The 24,346-nt window shown below is 39.7% G+C and overlaps 1 protein-coding gene across 1 annotated transcript; it reads left to right on the top strand.

The window, feature by feature from the left end:
- The first annotated feature begins 1,885 nt into the window (after positions 1-1,885).
- On the top strand, positions 1,886-23,162 carry CASP7 (caspase 7). The gene is made up of 7 exons (XM_059851987.1): positions 1,886-1,985; positions 3,147-3,259; positions 17,778-17,926; positions 18,773-18,901; positions 19,380-19,555; positions 20,928-21,066; positions 21,607-23,162. Exons 2-7 carry the CDS (start codon positions 3,147-3,149, stop codon positions 21,828-21,830), a joined length of 930 nt encoding a protein of 309 aa, XP_059707970.1. The 5' UTR covers positions 1,886-1,985; the 3' UTR covers positions 21,831-23,162.
- Positions 23,163-24,346: the final 1,184 nt, after the last annotated feature.

A 24,346-nucleotide genomic window follows, 5' to 3' on the forward strand; every position in this document is an offset into this window, starting at 1 on the left:
TCTTCCTTCTTTTTCTATTATATTTCTAATTTTCCCCTTACTCCATACTGAAAACAGGCAAGATTTTCCAAAAAAAAGAAGGCTAGCACCTTGTACTGCATTAAAATTAAGATGTATTTAAGAAAGGTATTGCAGCACACTAAGGAATCAAACTTTCTTTTTGTGAAGGCCAGCAACCAACCTGAAAAGAAAAAAGAAACATAGAAAATAAAAAGAAGATAGAAAGAAAACAGTTTGAGTTTGAGAAACTCCCCACAACCAATTCTAATAGTAAACTTTTGAAAATTGGCAAGAATTATCAGACCACTTTTTTGATAGCAATACAATAATGTTTAGAAAAAAGTAATTTCTAGGTCTGTGACTTTGGCTGTGGTAACCAGAGGGCAATGGATAAACATTTTCATCTTCATCTTCATGAAGATTTAGAAGCAAACAGTTTCTGTATTTCCTGGGCAACACCCATACCCATCCATCATAAAAGCATATTTGGATGTTCTGAATTTCAGGTGCCACTGGCAGTCGCACCTGGTGATTACAGGGTCCCTCTCCTCTCCTCTCCTCTCCTCTCCTCTCCTCTCCTCTCCTCTCCTCTCCTCTCCTCTCCTCTCCTCTCCTCTCCTCTCCTCTCCTCTCCTCTCCTCTCCTCTCCTCTCCTCTCCTCTCCTCTCCTCTCCTCTCCTCTCCTCTCCTCTCCTCTCCTCTCCTCTCCTCTCCTCTCCTCTCCTCTCCTCTCCTCTCCTCTCCTCTCCTCTCCTCTCCTCTCCTCTCCTCTCCTCTCCTCTCCTCTCCTCTCCTCTCCTCTCCTCTCCTCTCCTCTCCTCTCCTCTCCTCTCCTCTCCTCTCCTCTCCTCTCCTCTCCTCTCCATCTATACATTTGACCTCTACATAATGATCTATACATTTCCAGTGTCCCTGCTGTCCATGGTGATCCATTACGGATTTGGAAGTGACGCTGTTCTCTCGAAAAGAAGCAGCTAACAGATGGCTTGAGAGGAACCATGGGATTCTGTTAGTTTGATTTTCAGGAGAAAACTCTGGCTACGCATCCAGCCAGGAGCCACGGGCACAATCCCAGGGAGCAGGGAGCAGTCCCAGCAGCAGCGTGCAGGCACCCGGCAAGAGCTCCTGCATCACATGGAGGCACTGACCTGCCAGGGAGCAAAAGCCTGTTTGTTACCATGCCTGTGTTTTGTGCCAATTAGGAGGCAGTTACACTGAAAAATGTCTCTTTGATGTAAATCTCTTCAGGTAGTGAATGTTAAACACCATGCACCGCTGGGTAGGTGTATGATTTTGCAGGATTGGAGCCTGCATCCAGGAGTAATTAGCAAGACTGTGCCAATCTTCAGTCCACGTACTGGACCGCTGGGCCTGATGCTAGGGCTGCACAGTGGGATACCGTAATTAGCAGAGATGCAACACGCACAATAATTGGGAGGATAAGAAAATGCCACTGAAGTTTATATAAGGGGGAAAATTTCCTTAGATCTAGACAATCTCGTGTCACCATGAAACTTTCGACTCTTCTTTGGCGGGGGTGTGCCGGAGCACAGCCATTAAAAAGTGGTAATTTCGGTTTCGCTGTGATGTGCCTGTCATTGCCTGGGGAGCGAGGGGGGCCCGGGGCTGCGCCCGAGACCCTCTGCCGGGGGGGATGGACGGGGACAGGGACAGGGATGGGGACGGGAGCAAGGGTCAGAGATGGGGATGGGACAGGGATGGGGACGGGACAGGGACAGGGATGGGGACGGGAGCAAGGGTCAGGGATGGGGACGGGACAGGGATGGGGACGGGACAGGGACAGGGACGGGAATGTGAACAAGGGTCAGGGATGGGGACGGGACAGGGGTCAGGGATGTGGATGGGGACACGCCAGGGGAGCCGCCCCGCCCCGGCGCCGCCCCGGGAGCACCGCCTGCCTCTTTCGCTTTAAGTCTTGCTTTAAGTTTCGCTTTCGCTCCCGCGCGGCTGGACCCTGAACGAAGGCAAGCCCCGGGCCCTTCCCGGCCTTTCCCCTGCCCCTGCCGCCCCCAGGCCCGCTGCCCGGCCCCCTGCCCTGCTTTCCCCCCTCGGTGCCCGTTCCTCGCTGCGTTCCGCTGCCCGGGCGGCCCCCGCGCCGCTCCCCGGCACCGCGGCCTGCGCGCTCCGCTTGCTCTTTGTGTGGGTGTGTGGGTGTGTGGGTGTGTTTGCCAAAGCCGAGGCTAGACTCGGCCTGGGGAGCTGCTCTTACTCTGGGAGAGCGCCCAAAGCTCTGCCAGTGCCCTTCTCCCTGGCTGGGTGGTGCCGCCGTGGAGCCACTGGTGGCTCTGAGCTGCTGCTGCTGCTGCCAAGTGTCCGGGGTGGTTTTCGATGTAAACGTGTGCTCTTCTCAGTAAATGGGTGATAAAAGTAAATCTAATCTGCCTAACTGTGGGAAAGGCGCAGGAATCAGTGCTAATTTCTTGATGAAAGTCTGGAAGCAGAGACCAGATGTTTCCGTGCATCCCACCCTGAGCTCTCTTGCCGAGCGGGCGCTGTTCTGCTGTGCTTTGCCCACTGCTTAGTGATGAAATTAAAACCACCCATAGGAAACGCACAGGACTCTTTCACTTACAGACAGTCTGACTATGTATATGGAAATGAAAACGCTGGAGCCCTTGCTTTCATCCCAACATGCTTTTTTCCAGACCATGGGAGAGTATCTGGGAATTACTTGTGTGATGGGGACAGCTCACTTGGGCGCATGGCAGGTACTTGGGACTACCCTGTACAGGCCAGGTGTTGGACTTTGATGATCCCAGGGAGTCCCTTACAACTCAGAATATTCTGCTTCTACTTTATGATTGTATTCTATGATTCTGTGATCTTTCACCATAGAATTAATTTTGATTTTGTTGTAATCTGCATATTTGAGAGTGATGTCAGACAAGTTCCTTTTGGTAACTGACACAAGAAAACAGAGATGGCTGAACATGTGCAATGCCACAGCAACTCAGGACCAGAAATCTGTAGCCACTCTCTTCAGGAAGTATTGTACAATAAAACTCACTAAAACCCTCACATGTATCTTCTGTAAACCAGACCACAAACAATCTGGTTCACAAAAGTATTTCTAAAATGTCAGTGCTCACTGAGGAACTCTTACATTCTTGTACTTTCATTTGTAGATGTCAGAGGATGAGCATGGTGATCTCCCTGCTGGAGAGGGAGATGATGAAAATGGCTGTGATGCAGTTGATGCAAGGCCAGACAGAAGCAGCAGGTTCTCACTTTTTGGAAAGTAAGTTCCTACTTATACTCCTGTTTTTGTTGTTGTATCAGCTGCCATGGTACCCTTTTAACAAAAAAACATAAAAAGGCTTGATTTGTTGTTCAGTTTGCCATGTCCACAATGTTATTGATGGAGGGATGGAAAGATGGTGTATGTTGTATGAATTTAATGTATCTTATCTGTACCTTAAAGCATGTCTTTCTAATATCCTCTATAGGGAAACCTATAATATCTCCCATAAGTTTTATTTGGCAGCTAAGAGACCACCAAGTTCATTTAGCATCAATTACAGTCCCACATCTTAAACATTGACCTTTGGTGGGGCTGGGAATTGAATATGCCATTAATTATCTATTTTACTGCACTCAGCTCAGCTAATCTCCAGCATCACTGGAATCCCTGCTGACTGTCTAAGTTACTTTAAAGCCTGGATGTGCCATCTAGGTTGTAGCACAAAGAAGCCTCACCAAGTCTAGAGCTGTAACCCCTCACAGAACACATTAAAAGCCTTTCATTTTAAAGCATAGCAGTCTCACTGAAGCATAAGCTTGCTTTCATTAAAGCAGTGGGAAGCAAGGACTATTTACTGCTCATCTGTACTTCTGAAAACACTGGATAAATGTGATTGGAAATGCAAAAGATGAAAAATGAACATGCAAAGTTTAGAAATACTGTTGAATGTCAGCAAATGGCTGCTTCACATTGGATTTAGTGAGATTTTGCAAGAGATATTTGATGCAAAGTCTAATGCATTTACAGAGAGGTTTTGATTTTTTTTACTATTGGAAATATACATTAAAGTGAGCAGTGTAATTCAGAGAGTACATGGCTAATATACTTTTAATTTTGCTGTTTATTCTATGAGTTTAATAGGGGTAACAAATTTGTGAGAGAAGTGAAGATGCATTAGTCTTAGAAGACTTCTGATGTGCTGTTAAGCAAATCACTGTACTTTGTCTCATTTTATCATTCCTCAAATAAGTTTCATGATGTGTATGTGTATTATTAATTTTAACAAATAGACTAATGTAACATTTGTTTCCAAATCTTGTCAAATATTTTTTCAAAGGTTTCTTTTCAACTTTATAAAATGTGTGTTTTGATATTTGATTTGGTCTTTTTCATAAGAGGTGATATGCTAATACTATTACTAAATTATGCAACTCAAAGTTAATAATTGCCAAAGAAAAGGCAATAATCAGCATTTCTATGACTTTTTCAATAAGAAATTTTTCAAGTAATTTGGCAAATCATCAGTTTGACATATTCATCTTTTGGGAGATCCTTGAAGATGCAATTTGCAATATTTTTCTTTAGAAGTAAAAAATTACAAGATTAAGTATGAGGTAATTGAGAGAATTTTGAGAAATCCAATAGAGTTTCTTGAAGAAAGTAGTGATTTCTTAAAGAGGAATGAGGTGCTTGACAATTAAGGTATTTGTCCTACAGAAACTAAAAGTCCTTGGTCTGAAGGAAGATAGGGGAGGAATGTGAGAGGATAAAGGAAAATGGGATCTGATCTAAACTATGATTGTGATAAAGGAGAAAATGAAGAGAGAATGATCACTCTTTGTGCCTCACAGGGAATTTTGGAGACATGCAATGAAAAGTTCATGCAGTAGGTTTAAAGCAAGTGTTAAGATGTAATTTTAACAAAGTGCAGGATGTCACTGTAGCCAGGGGATATGCAGGTGTCGAGATCTTAGGTGAATTCAGAAGAGATTAGATGTATGTGTGGAAGTAAATCCCAGATGTTAACATCCTTGGTGAAGATGTTGCTAAGTCACATCTCTGTGAGAATATATTCTGTATCCAATTTCTTTTGCTTGCTTTCTTCATTCCTAGTCAGTACCAGATATCAGGCTAGATATACTTGTACTTGGACTGCTGGGACTCTTTCTTGATTGCCAAAGCTTCATTTTGGCAGCATGAAGAAATAGATCTTAAATAAGGTGTCCAGAAAGCTTTAGAGTGACTATGATTTTATTGTCCCTTTTTATTTGTTTTATCCACCCAGTCTTTACCATTGTGCAGTTCTCTCAGTGAAATTCTTCACTGCATTTCATGTACTATGGCTTAACATAAGTTCAATAGGAAAACAAGGAACTTGTGATGTTACATAAGCACATTGATTTTAATTTGTGAGAACAGGGCAGAGAGAAGCCAAGTTGAAAGCTGTGCAGAAAGACCAGCTGTTTCCAGTAGCTTCCCAGCTCCAGTTTGCCTCTCTCTGGCTGTGACTGGAGATCTGCCCTGTCACAGCAGCAACTAGAAGTAAAGTAAAATCTTACTCACTACAGATATTTCTCTCTGAGAAGTCTGTGGGGCTGCTGTACCAAGGAGGCCACGAGGCTCAGAACAAGCCAGGATGGGCAGATTCTTCAGACATCTCAGCAATTTAGGGGAATTATCTTCTACACATTTCCTTCTCTTTGGAAAAGTGCTAATGTTGGTGAGAAAAACTGTCCAGTGGGAAAAGAGTTGGAAGAAATTTTGGATTAAATGTGCCAGCCGGGTTTTTATGTAGCCACTAGATGGCAGGAGGGGATTAATTTTGTGTACTGTGAAAAGAATAAAAAATCGGCTGTGCTGCAGTTGAGCACAAAGTTCTGTTCCAGAAAGCAAATGGTGCACAGGCACATTATTAGTGCACAGCCTTGCACGTTCTGGCAAGGCTGTGCACCAAAAATAGTTTAAAACACGTTTAAATAAAGATTCAGCTAAGGATTTCAAATGTGTAATTTATTTTTTTAGCCAACTAATAGAATTTTTCCTGTACGAGTTTGGGGTTTTTTACTATGCTATGTGTGCTCTTTTTACACTTTCAAGGATTTAAATATAGTCTTGTTTTCTCCACAGAATGATTTAATATCTTAATTTGGTATCTTTTGTGTTTTATTGGGGACCTCCATTAGGGAGATTGATAGCAGCAAATGCATTTTAGCATCCAGGAAAGTTAATGTAACATGAAATGGAATAAAATTACACTGTGTTAAGTAGATCTTAGATTTCTCTTAATCCTAATAAAGTTGGGTTTTTTTTAAAGCTGCATCCAGAAATTCCCAAGGCTTGGTAGACTTGCATTTGCATTGTCAAAAATCCTGACTGTTTGTGGGCTTCAGTGAAGGAACAGTGCAGAAGAGTTTTGTTTTTAGTAGTATCTAGGCACCAGTTTTAATCAAATTTAATTGTATAGAACCATTTGTCATCTGGTTACTTTTATCTGCTCCAGCCCTACTGTGTTGTTTTATAGTCAATATTCCACTTCTCATCTGGAAACAGAAAACACAGTTTAAATATCTATTCAAAAATCTTTACAAACACTTAGTTACAAATAAAAGTGTGTACAAGCCCTCAGTGCAGACACATTAAATGGATTGTAAGAAAACTCCACTGAGAAATTTCATACTTTTTATGGGGCATGTAGTCACCAAGAATATTTTAGCTGTTTAACACTGCAAATCCAAAATATCTGTAAGGTACTTATTTCTGTCAAGTCACACCACTTTAAAGTTTGAGACTTTGAAATGCCAGTGTGCATCTCACCTTCTGTAGTTCAATGGTTGTGATAGTTATATAGTTAAGATATCTTCCAGGTTTGTAAATTGGTATTTAGATGAAAAAGATTCATGGGTATATAGCTTTTCTTTTCATGTGTCCAGTGTTTATTTGGGTTGTAGGACATCAAAGTGAGGAAGCAAAGATGTTACCAAAGGCTTTCTGTTTTAACTTCATGACCCTTGTCTCAGTACAGCCGTATTTCTCAACATAAATAACCTTGTCCTTCAAAGAATAAATACTCATTTTTGAGATTCATCCTCAGCTGAACCTCAGGTTGGAGTTGTAACAGGTTCAGGAAGTTGTCTTTCTTTCAGTTAAGCTTTCCTATTGTTCCTCTGTCTTTTGGGGATCTATTTTCCATCCACTTTTCACAGCATCACATTCATTCTGAATTGGATGAGACCCACAAGGATCATCAAGTCCAGCCCATAAGTGCCTGTATGGGGATTACCAACAGCTTATTTTATATTGATTTGTAAAAGAAGCTGCTTTTCAGGTAGAGCTTTTATGGAGAACAGCTTCACACTGATGCAGATACATATGTTCTCCAGAGTTGTCCATTCTGTTACACATTTTTCAGTGTCAGAATGTAATAGACCTTTCAAAATAAATATTGCTAAGAAAAGTATCTCTTTTATCCATAGATAGACTAAAAATAGCAAGCTACTTTAAAGCAACTAACAGCTGATGAATCATTATCTGAAGTTATGTTCTGGGCTGCAGCTCAAATGTCTGAGCTGACGTCCTGTTTCAGCCTCATGTTTCCTTAATGTCTCTAAGGAAGTCCCTGTGGGCCTTAGTTTGTCCTGTAAATGGGTGATGATCTTTCCTTTTACTGTCACAGCTCCAAAATCTGTTGCAATATAATTTTAAGTTTGTTTGGAGTTTGCATTTTCTGCTTAGCACAAGGTAAATATCAATTGTTTGTGTTCACCTGAAAGCACCAAACATAGAATTTCAGAAGTAATTTATAGTCTGGAAAACTTCCTGCAAAGATAATTAAGAAATTGTAACAAAGAAAACAGGGATGTTTCATTTTTATTACTCCTTCAAAAGTCAGAGGTGGTTTTGGTTTGTTATGGTTTTGTTTTGTTTGTTTGTTTGGGGAGTTTGGTGAGGCTTTTTTGTGTATATGTGAATGTGTGTGTGTGTCTGTGGTTTGGAGGTTTTGTTGTGGTTGTTTTGTTACAGCAATTTTTGTTAGATCTGGAACTCAGCTTCTGGAGAACACTGCAGGAGTATTTAACAATGGGTGGAAACTGTGGCCAGTGCTTGTACTTTCCCTTGGATGTTTACTGCATTTACCTCATAGGAAAAGCCCAAGTATCTTGAAATAGAATTTAGTCTATATTACAAGAACTCATTGATTCACAGTCAATATTTGTTTCCAGTCTCCTTGGAGCCTTTTTAATGTGAAGTACAGCAAACACTTGGTTATCCAGGAACTGTATCTGAGTTAATCACAGTCAAGTATCCTAATTACTTTTTGTAATTAGTGTAGTAATTTATTTCCTTCATTACAACCAGCTCCGGGCTGGATCATACAGAATTTGGAGGACAGCTATTTTGTAGTGTGACATTTAAGCTTTCAGAGCAATCCAAACAAATTTAAGCCAAATTTATAATAAATCTGTTGGAGGGTAAATGTGTAGGAACTTGTATTAGTTAAAGTATAGAGAGGCTTTGTAAACTATGCATGTTAATTTGCATTATTGTGCTAGAAACATTCATTGTGTAAATATTGCAGCAATGGTGGATCAGGTTTTGGCAGAAGGGACAGATCACGAAGTGAAGTCTGCTGTCCCACCTCCATCTCAAAATCTACTTTCCTGTGCTCTTACACAGGAGCAGAGATAGAATGAGTGATGGGAGGGTGTTTTCTGCTGGTCAGCAGAGGTAGCTGGGGCTGCATGACCTCAGCTGGCAGGGTGATGGCTCGGGGTTTGAATGGCCCCACAGAGCAGAACAGTCCAGCGCCAGCCAGCGCTGACACAGGCGAATGCTGGCCCCGAGCTCACAGAGCATCCTGCTCTCTCTGCAATGCAGCCCCGAGCATGGTGGGCTCCTAGCATTGCCAGAGAACACCAGACTTGCTCCTGAGGACAGGCTGAAGCTGTTTTCAGATGCAGTGTGGAGTACCGTTTGATGATGAGCCAAGGTACTGTAGAATGTTATCACCTCCTTCCTTCTCTGGCACCTGTTTGGAAAAATCATGAGTTTGTACCCTAAAACAGTTCAGTTTAGCTAATCCTAGCTCCACTGGCATTTTGCAATTGCTAATCCTTGCCAGAGTGTTCTCTGAGCATTAGTGTTTGGAGGGTTTGCTTTATTTTGAGTCATTTTCCAAGCAATCCATATGTACCTGTTAATTTCTCTGAGTACCTATGAAAGGTAAAAGAACTTTCATCTTTTTTTTGCATATAATTGTCAGTTCCCTGTGTACATAGTGCTGCCTAGGGTATGATCATGCAAGTTTTCAGTTTCCAGAACACCCATGGAAGGTATGGATGTGCAGGTTTTCTAGAAATGAGCAGAAAGCCTTTCAGCAAGCAAAATTCTTCATTTGTAAAAATTCACCTTTTGAATGTTTTTTGGCTATTATGTTGCATACAATATTGTGAGGCCTGCATGGCAGATATCATGCAGCTAATTGGGAAGCTGAATCTCAATTACAAAGTGATGATTGAGAGTTTAGAACTCTGTTTTACAGGCATCACACCACAAAATTGTCATGTGGGTTGTAAGTGATCCCTAAAATATTAAGTGCAGAAAACTAGGGCACTGCTACCTGTTTCTTTCCTTTTAGTTTTGTCTTTCTTTAACTGTTGTGAAATGTGAACAGTATTAGATATTTGTCTGTTGAAACTTCTTGTCCAAAGTGCAGCTGGCTTAGTCCCAATGCACTTGGTCTGCTTCATTTGTATAGAATAAATTAAATTGCAGTTGTGGTTTTGATTTGAATTAGTTAAGGCCATCACTAACACATACTTAAAAAGACAGGGAGGCATATTTAGATTAACTATCAGAACTTCAAAAGACATTTACAAAGTATGCCAGAAGCTGTAGTCTGAGGCTTATTCTTTCAAACAGCTCAAGCCTTGCATTTTATTGTGAGTTGTCTTGGACTGAGTTTCTCAGTTTTCCAGGCTTTTAGAGGAGATTCTCTCTCCTAATTGGAGATGGATCTGAAACTAAAATGGGACAAAAAAGCTACAAGAGTAGCCTGGGGTCTGAAAAATGTCTTTTAATGAGGTATTGAAAATGTATTCAGTGTTTCAAATTGCTGGTAAATAGTCATACAGGCACTAGCATTGTTCTGTCTTCAAGGAAACTAATGTGTAATAATCAAAGTCAGGAATTTTTTCTGGACTGAGATGCGCTGTAAACCCTCATAGTGGATGTTTACAATAAGAATGTAAGCAATGACTTTACAGTAAGGATGGTTTGTTCCATGCATTTTCTTTCCAGGAGGCACCTGTCAGTAAGCTAACCCACACACTCTAGACACAAACATCTTGGACAAAACATGAATTTGGGAAGTGTTCTAGTTTAAAACTATTACTGGACAGAATCCCAGAGTGGGTCAGGTTGGAAGGGACCACAGTGGCTCATCTGGTCCAAGCTCCTTGCTGGAGCACAGGGCCCAGGATTGCCCCTGAGATGGGCTCAGTTGTCTGGGACATGGGGCATCAGGATTTGTACTACCCTCCCCCTCCCTACAGCCACGTGATCTGCAATTGCTTTGTGAAATACCTTTGTGTAGACTTCATTTTGTGATGGAAGGACTGAGACCAAGAAATAGGGGGTTACTTTCCCAAAGTTACTCAACAGCAGAAGCACAACTCATTTTGGTTTGTTTAATACCTTTCATCAAGTTAATTGGGCAAAGCATAGCTAGCATATGGTCTTAATAAAGAGATTTTATTCTGTGTTGTACTCTTGGATGTGGTATTAAGAAATTTAGGGAAATGCCAGGATTTCTTTAAGTAAATTGAAGCAGTTTATTTTGCAAATTTTCTGTGAAATCTGTTCTAGTACTCTTTCATGTGTCATATCAAGAATAAAAGGACTTTTTTAGTATGACTTTTTTTTTTTTTTGGATGAATGAACTCAGTCCAATCTTGGAAAGAATTTTTTTAATGATAGCTTAAGTCCTTCCCAGCTCTAGTATTATCTTGATAAGTTCAAGGAAATAATCACATTGTTTACCTAACTCCTTTCTTTTGATACTGCTACAGCAGTATTTTCTGTTCAAAATTGCTGTGTTTACCATTATTTGAAGGGCCTGTGACACGACTTTCCAGATGAACAAGGGGTACTGTCCTAGTAGGTTCCTACCTTCAGGTTAATTCAAAGAAAAGGCTTTGCCTCTGTTGGCTTTCAAACTTTCTTTGTTTAGTCAGCTGACAGTCTGAGTCCAGAGATGCCCTTAAGAAGTCATGAACTAATGAGCAGTTCAAAAAGATACTGCAGGCTGATTAATTCCTATGGCCCTGTTCTTGAGAGCATGTACAGTCAATATTTTATTGCCTGAGCAGTCCTTGGGGCTGTGGTGTTCCATGAGCCACACTGGCCATTCCCCTTTATTCCACCCATTCCCAAAAATTACTTTCAAAGTTCAGACATCTCAGCAAAGCAATATATAAATAGGCAAGGGCAGCACAGACTCCATGTATCATCAATAAATATGAACTTCAGACTCCAGTATTAGCAGCTTAGCTTGTTTCACTGAAATTTTTATTTTCTTTAACAGATGAAACAAGATCCTGACAGGGAGCAGAAATCTAGGAACACTGTTTTTTTGTGTGTGGTATTGTGTTTATGTTTGCTATTCTAAATTGCAGCTGTCAGTTTTCATGCCTTTTGTGTAAGACATCTGTGTGCCATGGTAAGCAATGTAGGTGAAATAATGTTTAAATGCTTTTTGGGAAACTTCTGTGTGCAGTTTTGTAGGATCATTTTTTCTCTGTGCTAAATGAAGATTTTCTATTGTGTGGAAAATATCCTGACTTTAATATTAGAATTTTTTTTTTTAGTTTTCTTTTGACATCTATCTGGAATATATTTTAAAATAACTTTCTAAAGACTGGTGATTTTGTTGGTGCTCATCTGTGAAAGTCAGCAGTTCTTTGATAATGTTTGCTAATAGGGAAATTGAAAGTATGCAATGCTTGCTTGAACTTCCTCCTATACACTTAGCATTGCCCCTTTTTCCTCAGGAGACTTCTGTTTCAGCTATTAAGCTTTTTCTTTCAGTTCTCTCCTGGCAAATAATTTGCAAGCCTGAGTATGCACTTTCAAATTCACTGTAATACAGTTTTAGTATTTGGTTTAGTCTATATCCCATGTAATTTATGCTTTCTGATTTTTGACAGTAAAGGAATATTCATTTTTATGAGAGACAATTCAAGTAGTGACACATTGTTCTTGTCCAGAAATGCTGCTTTTCTGCCAACCTGATGCAATATTAATGGGAAAAGGCAACAGGATTAATATGTTATTTGCATGCAGTTCTAAATCTGTGTGACACTACCAAAGCAGATCTGACAAAGAACAAAGAGTGTGGCTCAGAGAACTCAAGATCTAAAAAGCTCTAGTCAGGTTTAACAAGTGTTTTTTGCCTGATACTGCCCACAGGGTTCAAGATAAAAAAAAATTCAAAGTTGGGAGAGTGTACAGTAATTAGAGGTGTATTAAATACAGTGACATAAAGGTATTAAAGCTGAATAAAAGTATTAAAGCTGTTAGTTTAAAGAGAAGTTTATGTAGGAATAGGAGATCCTAATGCATGATCATCAGAAAGCATCAAAAGTATGAATTATGAAGCCCACCTTAGACCACTTATTATTGAGGCTAAGGTAGAAACATAGAACAAAATATTGAACCTTGCTTTGGCTAGTTTATAAATTCTGTTTCCTGTTCATTTTTTTTCTAATGAATAAATCTAAATTGATCTCCAGCACACTCAGTTTTACTGCACATAGCTTAGTGATGCCTTGTGAATTCAAACACAATTGTATTTGCATTTTCATTGTTTTCTGCCTATCCTTTCACTGCCTTTTTAAATAAATAAGTCCAGTCCAGGATTTTTCCCCTGGAGAGCAAACAGCATTTGTGATGAGCAGCAGTCACAAACATAATTTATATTGTTCATGCAGCAATGGAAAGAGAGTGGGAGATTTTAGGCAGAGAGGGCAACACAGCTACACAAACTGCATAAAAATAAATCAGCAATATAGGCTGTGTAAGTTTCTTTAGAGGCCTCAGAACTAATGCATTGTCCCATGCACTCCACAGTACTGGAACTTAGTGGGAAACTTATTCCAATGAAGCCTGTATGTTCCCAAATGTCAAAAGCCTGTATGTCCCCAAATGTCAAAAGTCCTAAGGGAAACATCTCAGTGGTTTGTAATAGATTAAAGAGCATTGCAGTTTAAGACACCTTTCATCCCACAGCACTCGAGTGTGTGAAAGTTCTGGTGGGTGTCAGTGGATTACCTGAGAATGTTTGTACTGTCCCTTGCTCTAATCCTGCCCAGACTCAACTGAATGTGAGAATGTGACAGAAACTAGAATAAAACTATTCACCAGTGCCAGAAAAGCTTTTGGACTCCAGAAGGTGTCCTGAAGTGTTGTGTTTTGCAAAGACACCATGTTTTCAAGGGCAAATTTTCTTTTTATTGGAAACGCGTTATCAGTTATTCAAAAATTGTGTTGCACATTGTATAAAAGAAGGAAGCCAGAGTAAAACTCTCAATGTTTTGAGATATTCCTTATCAAGGAAAGGCAAAGTTTACTGAACTGCATAGAGCAGAGTAAGACACAGTTCTCTCTTTTTGTGGGTTTACTTCAAAGAGAACTGAATGGAATCAGTGTGGCCTTTTCCACCCAACTCTGAATGTCAGCTCTCTTAAATTAAATAGTATAGAATTGTAGAAATTTTTTTATCTGCTTACATTTTTCAGTGCAACAAAAGGCCCTGATTTTGCTGGGAGAGAAGGGGACTGTATCTGTTTTAAAAATGCAGATATCCCTCTGTAATACCATTTTTAGAGTTTATTTTGAACAACTCTCCCTGAAAAAGGTCACTTAAATAGCCAGGCAGAGGAGTTGATGAATATTAGATGAATAAAGACAATGCTCAAGGAAGCCTTTGTCCTGCACATAGATTCTCAATATGTTGGTATGTCACACTGATATATGGCAGCAGCAGGGGCTGAGGAAGGTGCCAGTAGAAAGGAAGTCAAAGGAGAGACAATCACAGCTGCCAAGAGACACTGCTTTATTTTTTCTAAATAATCTTCAGGTATAGTTAAATGTTGTTGGTGATATTTTTATGCTTAAATCTTGAACCGTATTGAAACAATAATTTATTCCAAGTATAAGAGAAAAGAAGGTTTGTTGTGATAAGTAGCATCCTTTCTGTGATCATGTCCACTGTTTGTGCAAGGGAGGTATCTCCATTGAGTTTGGCAGAATTTTAGCCACTCATGCTATTTAAAAGTTCAGTTACAAAATGATAAATAGAATAGATAACTTTAGTTTTATATTTGAAAAGTGAGAAGTTGATAATAATGATTTTCTCAGGGTTGATACTGACTGAGTCTAGCCTTGATGAAATCACATTCCCAAATATGCAGTTGGCAAGGCTGAGACCTGGATTTGGAGACACAGTGAGGGTGAAAATGTGCAAGCTATATGAGAGTGCCAGAGTGGAGTTTCAGTTTTTCTGAACTTTTGACCAAAGGGAGAAAACATGAAATACATGAATGGCAATAATGGGGTGAATATTTTTGTATAAGGGAAGGATCAGTGACCACTGATGGTGTGAGGAATAATGGCACAGCTGTAATTAAGACCTGAAGAAGGAGTGAACAGTCATGAAATTCAACTTTCTGTTTAGTTCAGGCAAGTTTGAATCCCAAAAGAGGGAAATTAAAGATGCTAGATGTCAGAGAAGCAGAAAGAAAGCAGAGGGCACATAGTCTAAAACATTTTATAGCAGCATATAACTAATTTGTGGAAACCCTTTTGGAGAATACAGTAATTAGAAAGCTTAGTAAGAACAGCAGTAAGCATTTATACTAGCCGGTGTCTCATTCAAAGATCAGAAAAAAAGATTTGAGCTTTCAGTCATAAGTCTGCCTGTCACTGACAGGAGATTTCCCTTAAGGCCTGATTATTACTTATTGATAACTTTATTAGTTATCATTACAAGGTCTGATTTAGCTTGTTAGGTCTGAAATGTTGGACATTGTACTGTCAGTGTTGTCCAGTTCCCATATTGTGCTGTGTTGGCACAGGAATCTTGTCTGGACTGCAGGTCCAGGCTCAGTGTAATCCACACCCTTTGCTCCCTTATTTATTCAGCTGGGACTGATGCCAAAAGATTTCTGGAACATTTTATTGTCTGCCAGTAAGGAAGTGATAGGCATGACCATGCTGTGGGTTTTTTGGGGCTCTCATTAACCTGTTCAGCTTGGGAGGAATCATGAGAGTAAAACCACAGTGTCCTGTGGAAGGGAATGGGGAATTGAGCTGCCAGGGCTTCTCTGTGGCCTTTGCCATTGACTGGCACAGAGCTTCTGGCTGCTCCTGAGAATTCCAGCAGCAGGAATTGCATCCCTTAAGCTCACGAGTATTTCTGCATGAATGAGTGCAAGCTATTGCACTTGGGAGTGAGGTGGTTTCAGAGAAGTTGCGTGGCTACATTGCTGTGCCACGTAACCCTTGCTGCTGTTCTCAGGGGGCTTTTTGGGGGATGATGGGGCTGCCTCATTTCTGGGCTGGATTAGGTCACTTCCAGCAGTTTAGAAGAGCAGACAGTGCAAACTTGTTACTGCTCAAATGGGTCCATCCCTGAGTGTTGAGAGCTGTTCACAGTTTGGACATAAACAGAAATGTGTGCATTTCTGAAATCCCCTTGGAAATATCCTGTTGTCTGTAACAGCCACTGTTGTTTGAATGACTTTTTCAGGAAATCACTGAAGCCAGATAAATCTGTAGAAACTGGAACCTGTGGGCTGAGGAGATGCCTCTTCATGGACCTGAGTGGTTTATTTGTTGTTCTGAAATTTCTTTTTCTGTCTTTCACAAAGAGCTGTCTGGTGATGGAGGAATTTTAGGTTAAAATAAGAATCCAAACTCTCTTTGAAAGTCAAATATAATATCAGCATCATACAGCTCTGACTGATTCTTTTAAAGAATTAGTGAAGAATTGGTTAAGACTTTTTCTTGAGGCAAGGCATATTTAATTATTGCTTCCAGAGCCCTCAAGAAGCATATGCAGGGGTAATATCCATACTTGCAATTTTTCAGAAAACTCCCTGTATTTCCAGACATAATCCTCAAGTAGATACGGTTCAATATCTTGTTTTTCAGTCTCTAAGGGAAGTCTAAAAGAGGACATGATATTAAGATGGTCACATGTGAAAAGAGTGTAATGGAAGCCTGCCAGGTGCAGCTATTTAATTTGGCCCTTTATAATAGAATGTGGCAGCACTCAAAGATAAGAAGCTGTTTTGAAATTGAATTGCAGTAGCATTTATACATGATGAATCATTTAAAGAAGGTTTATTATAGATTCCAATTGGTCTTGTCCTTTAGTAATAAAATAGAGGACACTTAAAGCTAAAAGACAACCATTGTTAAATCAGGCAGGTAAACCTAAACAACATTTAATCAATTCATAGCAATCTCATGTCTACAGGTTATTATTGAAGCAAATAAATTAATATTTCTTTAGGAAGATGTCAGAATGAGAATAGCAAAAGTACTTAAATTAATTGAGGTTATAGGAAAAATTTAATGTTATAACCAAACTGTATTATACAGTTCTTTGTGCTGGGAAAGTAGTTTATGTTTTCCTCTCAGACATCAGCACTAAATACTATTGGAAGCTGGATGCTGGAACATATAAGAGAGATGCCAATAACTTCTTCTGCCCTTTCCTGAGCATTGTTTTTAAGTGGGCTCCAAAGCTGTTTGTAATTCTGGGATTGAATCAGACTCCTTATAGGCTCTTACTGGCTTCAGTTTTGCTTGAGGAAATCTTAACCATACCTGAAGCCACCTGCTTGGACCAAAAAGTCCACCTGTAAAAGCAAGTACTGCTGAGTTCCTCATGCTTGTACATCAGGTGTGCATGCTGGCTGTAACTGATATGGGATTCATAATTTATTTAGATTAAATCTGTGAGTAATGTCTCTGCTGTCCCTTGGCATCTCTCTCTAATCCAGTGTAAGACTCCTGTACATGGCAAAAATATCAGTACACAGTCATAAAACCAGACAAGATTTATTAATATAACCAATTAACATCATTATTATAATAGCTTGATTTGTTTTTTCTTAGGTTTTATTTGACTAAGTTCAGGTATCAGTGATTACATTGAAATGTGCTTGGGTCTTTGCATAGATTCAGACTGCTGTTTGGCTGACCAAATCAATACATTACTTATTCACATCTATAACCTTTTTCAGTAGAAACTACCTACTTCTTAGTCTCAATCTGCACAAAATTTGGGGATGATGGTGATACAGTAGACAAATCACACAGTTGGGTAAACTGCATATTGTCATGTTCCTGGAATGGCTGCTGAGGGAGATGTGTCTGTTTTTATATTAATTACTCACAGTAAAAGTAAAATATGTCCAAAAACAGTTTGCAAAAGGTTGCTGCCAGCCTCACTTCATGCAGGCCATTTGTTTTATCTCTGGGTCAGGATCTGTGTCCTGCTGTTGGCTGCAGTTCACTCCAGAGTCGTTTCACCTCATCAGAATCCATCCACACAATAATCACTTCAGGAAATCACAAGGTCTTTCTGCCTCAATCCAAAATGTAAATGAAGAAAACAAATATTGGAGAAGTAGAAACGTTGGGCAGGGCTGCACGAGTGGTTTGGATTACGGTAAATAGGCCGTGCATGTGACTGGTCACTAACAATAATTTCATTTGGTTCCCCTAGAAAAAGGAAGAATGGAGAAGAAGAGCCCCCAAAGCCCTCTCTCAGTAATCAATACCGAATTGTTACACCCACATTCCAGTATAATATGGATTACAAGAAAGTTGGCAAATGTATTATTATAAACAACAAAAATTTTGAAGACAAAACAGGTAATGTTCTTTCTTTGATGATACTCATTACAGACCATAGAATTTTTATACATTCTTTAATCAGTATGTATTCTCTTTTTAGGACATGGAATTGTAATGAATGTTTTTATATTTTTTGATAAATAGTTGTTCCTAAAACTTTTCCTGTTATCTAACACTTATGCTACAGTGGCTTTTCAGTGTATGTCTCCAACACCATGTCTCCTTGCTGTACCAACTTCAAACTAAACCTTTGTTCCAGAGTTTAAAACTATGTTGTTAAAATTTGAACTTTGGCATCTGCAACCCATGTTATAAATTCTCTGTCCCTAAGCTGCAGCCATGAGCTACAAAAGCTAATAGCTGTAGGTGTGCTCTGTTCACACTCCTGCATTTAACTTTCCAGACCACATGTGGTTTCAAGGTAGACAAGTACTTGTGTTATAATCAGGTTTGTAGGATTTTTCCTGTACACTTGGAAAACACAGTAAGTTGTTTTCCCCAAAGATTCTGTATCAGTCCCTTTTACTGGGTATAACAGGGACACTTTTCAGCAGGTTTTCCATGGGGTGCTTTGTGTTGTACTGCATAACCAAAAGGAGCTGGATCATCCTTAGAGCTCCTGTGTTGCAAGATGCTGGGGGCACGCCAGCATTTTTCAGGATAAGATATGGGTTAACACTGAACATTGCCTTATTTTTAAAATCTCTCAATTTGTTCTCAATGCTGCTAAAGGATTGTTTTAAAAACATGTCACTGAGACGTTGTTTAATTTTATCAATGATAAACTTAAACATTTGCCTTTGAACACGTGAATCGCTTTGAGTTGTGTAATGTGCAGTCAACCATGTTCCTTGTTTCTGGCAGGAATGGGCACACGCAATGGCACCGACAAAGATGCTGGAGATCTTGCTAAGAGCTTCAAAAACTTGGGCTTTGAGGTTGATATCCACCATGACCGAAGCCGTGATGATATGGAAAAATTACTGAAGAAAGGTAGAAATTCAGAATCATAGAATAATTTGGGGGGGAACAGACCTTTGGAAGTCACTGATTCTACTTCCTGCTCACAGCAGGATAAAGGAGACCAGATTGCTTAGGCCCCACACATACAGTTTTTTGTATTAAAGGATTTTTTTTCTGAATGGACTGGGTTTAATTCCCCACCTCATCCCCCAGCATCAATTCAGAAATGCATGCTGTTCTTGTGAAGCACTTGTCCTGTGTATTAGGTGAAGAGCCTTCCTATTAGATAAGGAGTTCAGGTGTTGATTCCAGGGGGCTAAACTCAAAGTCCAGTGAAGGATGCATCCCTGTACTCAAGGTACTCACCACATTTTAAAAGGTGATCCACTCCTTCTCATGCTTGACAGTAGGAGCCCAGTGTTGATTTAGCTTCTGAAAAATGTGCTTGCTAAATATAATTCCCTTTAAAATGTGTCTTCCTTTTGACTCAGAATTGTTTGCCTTGCAGCTGCTGAGGAGAACCACAGTGATGCTGCCTGCTTTGCCTGTATCCTCCTCAGCCATGGGGAAGAGGGGCTCATCTATGGCACAGATGGACCCATGGCTATCAAGAGTCTGACTGCACTGTTCAGAGGAGACAAGTGCAAAAGCCTTATAGGCAAACCCAAACTGTTTTTCATTCAGGTAATAGCCCTAAGGTAAATACAGTGTCCTACTGCTGCAGCAGGGAAAACATGCTCTGTTGGTTGTCTGCCCTAGAAAAACCCTGTAGCTTGACTACTGGATGTTGCTGGAGGTTTGTGAAAAAATGTGTTGAGAGAAGCTGTCTATGGGTCAAATTATTGTTTGTTTTTAAAAGATAATTTATATACGAGACTCGCAGGTGTAAAGAATGTTACCATTGTAATTTTCTACATGGTTTTTCTTGGTAATATGTGGACTTCAAAGCAGAAAGATAAACTCACTTCTGTGCAGAGCTAAGGACAGTGCATGATTTTCAGTGGCAATAATACTGTCCAGGTCTCTTTGAATTAAGGCTTTCTCTACAAATTACTGCTTAAAGAAAAACTTTTCTTTCCCTCAGTAGCCTAAAAGTTTATATTGGATTTTAAATTGACATGTAATTAATTGTTCTAGTTAAGACAATTATTAGATAATGTATTAATTGTATCAGTTAAACTTTTAAAGACAGCTGTTTCAAACAGCATTAACTGACATATCATGGGTCTGAATTCTCTTTTTTTTTTTACATAATACATAGTATTATTTACATATAAGAGTTGCAGCAGATGTGGTTTTCCCTAGGCTATCCCATCAATTAATCCTCATCCTCAAAGTGAAAGCTTTTTTAGACTCTTCATACTACTAAAGTGATGTTTCTTCTAATTACACTTTTGAAATGGTTACTTTATAGACTTTAAAATTATCTTAATAAAGGCAATCAGCCATCTTATATAAGCCAGTCAGACTTGTTCTTTTGCAAGAGCTGTCAGTCAGAGCTACTGACCAAGTGCTGAGAATTACCCACCAGGACCATTGTCCCAGTGTGCCCTTTAGCTAAACCCATCATTAGGAGAAAATTAAGAATCAAAGAGATAAATGGAAAAGTATTAAAAACACAATATACTTGTAATGAGTGGTCAAACACTAGACCACATTGTCCACAATGTAGAGTCTCCACCTGCAGAGTCCACTGTCAAGAAATTGTCCAGAAGAAACACTGCACACAGCATTTTGTAATAATTGGGTGCTGAGAATGACTCTAGACTGGTAAAATTAATCATGGTTAGAATAAGCCAGTGCTTATGAGGCACTAGTTGACAGACAGCTGAGATGCACAGCCTCAACACCTTTGCCTCTCTCTACTTACAGGATGTATATTTTTCAAAGGGTAAGCTAGTAACTTTGTCACTGAACAATTAGATATCCCCCAGAATTGCATCTCTGCTTTTACTATATTCAAAATGCTGCTTGAACTGAATCCAATAAAAAACTTTGATGAATAATAATTGTTTCTGCTTACTGGAAACATGCTATTTATATTCTCTGCTTTCAGGCCTGCAGAGGCTCTGAATTTGATGAAGGCATACAAACTGACTCTGGACCTGCCAATGACACCCTGGAGACAGATGCCAACCCGAGATACAAAATCCCAGTAGAAGCAGATTTTCTGTTTGCTTATTCCACTGTGCCAGGTAAGGAAAAGAAGGTCAAGATGGGGGTGGAAGCCTGAAAACTCACCATCCATACTGACTGGATTGGAGATGGACCCCCCCAATGATACATTGTGCACTGATGGATAAAACACAAAGGCTCGGTGTACATTGGGTATCCACCCCTTCTACACTGGCTGCAGAGGGAAAGGGAGGTTACAGATGGCAAAGGCCAAAGGATTCCCTGTGTTCTGGGAATCCTGCCCTTCCGTGTCCTAGTGTGCTGAATGTGTGATGAAGGCAAGAGGATGGATAGATACAGCACAATACTTATTCTCAGAAAGGAAACCTGTGTCATTTTACTTCTTGCAGATTCCCTAATGCCAAAATAGAATGGCACTTAAGCAGTGTGAGGTTTGGAGAGTTAATATACATTATTCTCAGCTTTAATGAAGTAGGATGTGTAACACAGCAGTTAAGAGTTCAGCTTTCAGCGTGTGCATTGCCAATCTTTGCCCAGAATTTTTCACACAAAAGAGCAAAACCAACTCCCTGTATTTTCTCCCTTGTCTTTCCTGTCAGGTTATTACTCCTGGAGGAATCCTGGCAGAGGCTCCTGGTTTGTGCAGTCTTTGTGCTCTGTGCTGAACGAGCATGGGAAGCAGCTTGAGATCATGCAGATCCTCACTCGGGTCAACTACGTGGTGGCCACCAACTTCGAGTCGCAGTCGGACGATCCGCGCTTCAGCGAGAAGAAGCAGATCCCCTGCGTGGTCTCCATGCTCACCAAGGAGCTCTACTTCTGACAGGGCACCTTACTGCAGCCCCTGCTGAAAGGGCAGGCTGTGCTTTTGGGTGGAGATGTGGTTGTGGACAGGAGTAACACATTTTTAATAGCAGGAATGTGGGAACACGAGATTTTTTTATGTTGTATAGGATGGGGTGTCTGATGGATGGACAATATGCAATATTTTAAAGCAGCTGTGGGCCAGCCTGACAGCTATCACTAATTATTGTGTCTTGGTTTCTCTTAGTGTAGCTGTCATGATTTATGGCTCCTGAAGATGTTATGAGTCAGCTACCTGACCCATAAAGCTTTTTCCCAGAAAGCAGATTGTAAATTAAGAATAAAAACAAAAAAAATCTTGAGACTCCTTCTTGTTTACTGCTGGCTCATGGAACCATAACCTCCTTGGAAATTTCCAAAGACCATCATATCATGGGTATGTCTAGTAATAAAACAGTTTGTAGCTATTTAAAAGGGTGTTTCTTAGTCCAATATATTAATTTTCCTTTAATGAGCATTATTCATGAAGGCTAATGGTTGCTCTGTGCTCAATCTGGAAGTCAGTTTACTTAGTCATCATTCTAGAATAAGATGAATGTATAAAAAAATCATTATTTTTATTTTCCTGAACAGTATAGAAATGTAACAAATAGAACAATCAAAATTTAAATCTCTGCAAAAGATTGGCAAATTTTACTTGGATGGAACCACATTAAAGTGCCTTTGTAAAGCTATTTTGCCTTGCATATGACAGTTGACTGAGAGAACAACCTGAAACAGTGGTATTGCAGTTCTTCTGCTTGCAGAAATAAAAATGTCTGCTTGTTGATTCAAAAGTTAATGACAAGGCTTTAAAACATTAAAATTTAATGTTGAAAAGGTAGAATTGTATGTTCCAATGACAAATGTATGTTTAGATTTAACTTCAAGTTGTGAGGAGTTTTGCCAAAACTGGAAATGGTTACTTGAGTCAGAAACCAGAAGTGCCTTCTTAGTTACTGTACGGTCTTGATTTTGTGTTTTAGAGTTTTGTTGGTGATCTTTATATTTCTACTTTTTATATTTCCTTTAGTTGGTAGCTAGGTCAAAAAAAGTAAGTTTAATGATTTAGTTAAACTGATGAAGAATTATTTGTTTACCCTTTTCCCAGTTAATGTACTCTATGCTCCTTGCAATCTTCTGAGAAAATAAAACCAAGTTAGCAAATTGTTAAGTTTATTTTCTTACAAATACTGTGACATAGTGAGACATATATTTTTTTCATAAGTCAAATTTACAGTTGTTTGAATTAAATAAATGATGATTTATGGAAATATTGAGCATGACATCAATAAAGACCTTTTTTCTTAAATTTCTTTTGTATATCTGATGTTTGTCACTCAATCTGGTAAAACAAAAACCAGCCAAGATATATCCCAGTCCCTTTCTCTTTGAAGAGTGCAGGTGGTCTCTGGCATCTTTTCTGGAGGAGGTTTACAGAGTCAGGGGAAAGGTAGATTAGAAAAGCAATTTGGCATGGGGTGACTTGGGTTGGACTGGACACATCCTCTCTATGAGTAACCCAAAGTTAGTGGAAGTATTTTATTGGAAATCCCATGTTCCACCAGTGCTTCATCTTGCCCTTTATACAGTAAATTGTACAGTGCTGTAGCAGTGCATGTGAAAGTGTTCTCCCTGTTGCTTCTGCCAAATAGCTCCATCTTAAGCTATTTTCTGGAATTAAGGATGTTCCTGGTTTACTATGGCCTGCCAACATTTCAGTATTTGTTACTTCTCTAGAGGCTCTTTCATGTCTTTTTAGTTCATTAGTGTTTATTTGCTTGAGGTCTAGCCTGTTTTTGAATTTCTGTGAACAATATTCCCCTGTCTCCAGAACTTCAGGCCAGTTCCAATATATGAGATACAGAAAGATCAGCATAAAATACCTGAATACACTGCCAGAGAGGAAAGGAGCATGGAAAGATTAACTTAGAGAAGAAGTGAAAGACAGAAAAACATCCCCTTGTGTCAGGACCAGGATCTCTGCTAGATGAGCATTGCTTTAGATCATGCCCAGATAAAATTAATATTATTTCAAAAGAAAATTGTGCACCAACAGACATCAGCCCTGAGTGGTGATACTGACAGAGCTGAGAGCTGTGCAGCCCATGAGCCTGAAGGAGCCCACTCAGAGTGAGGAGCCCTTGACCCTTTCACTCCAGCAGAGCCAGATTGCTGAATAGTGATTTAAAAGCTGCAGGGTGTTCTAGCTTTTTTCTCTGATCAAATTTACAACTATTTTCTATTGGAAAGCAATTCCCTTGCCATCTGCAGGATTAGCCAGATGGTTTAGGGTGTAAATCCACTTCCATTATTGATATACTGAATGTTTCTGGAGAGAATCCCAAAAATTCACTTTCAGCCAAGACTAACACTGAAATTACCTTGTCAGGACATAGGCAGCATGAGATATCCTGCTCCACCATTGCATGTTCAACTAAATGCTGTTTAAATCTGAAATTGGCTTCAACCTAGGGTACTTTTATGATCTTTTAG

Source organism: Haemorhous mexicanus, chromosome 7, assembly GCF_027477595.1.
Source record: "Haemorhous mexicanus isolate bHaeMex1 chromosome 7, bHaeMex1.pri, whole genome shotgun sequence".
NCBI lineage: Eukaryota > Metazoa > Chordata > Aves > Passeriformes > Fringillidae > Haemorhous > Haemorhous mexicanus.

Excerpts from the sequence above, each read along its gene's own strand:
- CASP7 (XM_059851987.1), top strand. The coding sequence starts at position 3,147 with ATGTCAGAGGATGAGCATGGTGATCTCCCTGCTGGAGAGGGAGATGAT. Across the intron at positions 3,260-17,777 it reads AGGTTCTCACTTTTTGGAAA|AAAAAGGAAGAATGGAGAAG; the intron begins GTAAGTTCCTAC and ends TGGTTCCCCTAG. Across the intron at positions 19,556-20,927 it reads CCAAACTGTTTTTCATTCAG|GCCTGCAGAGGCTCTGAATT; the intron begins GTAATAGCCCTA and ends CTCTGCTTTCAG.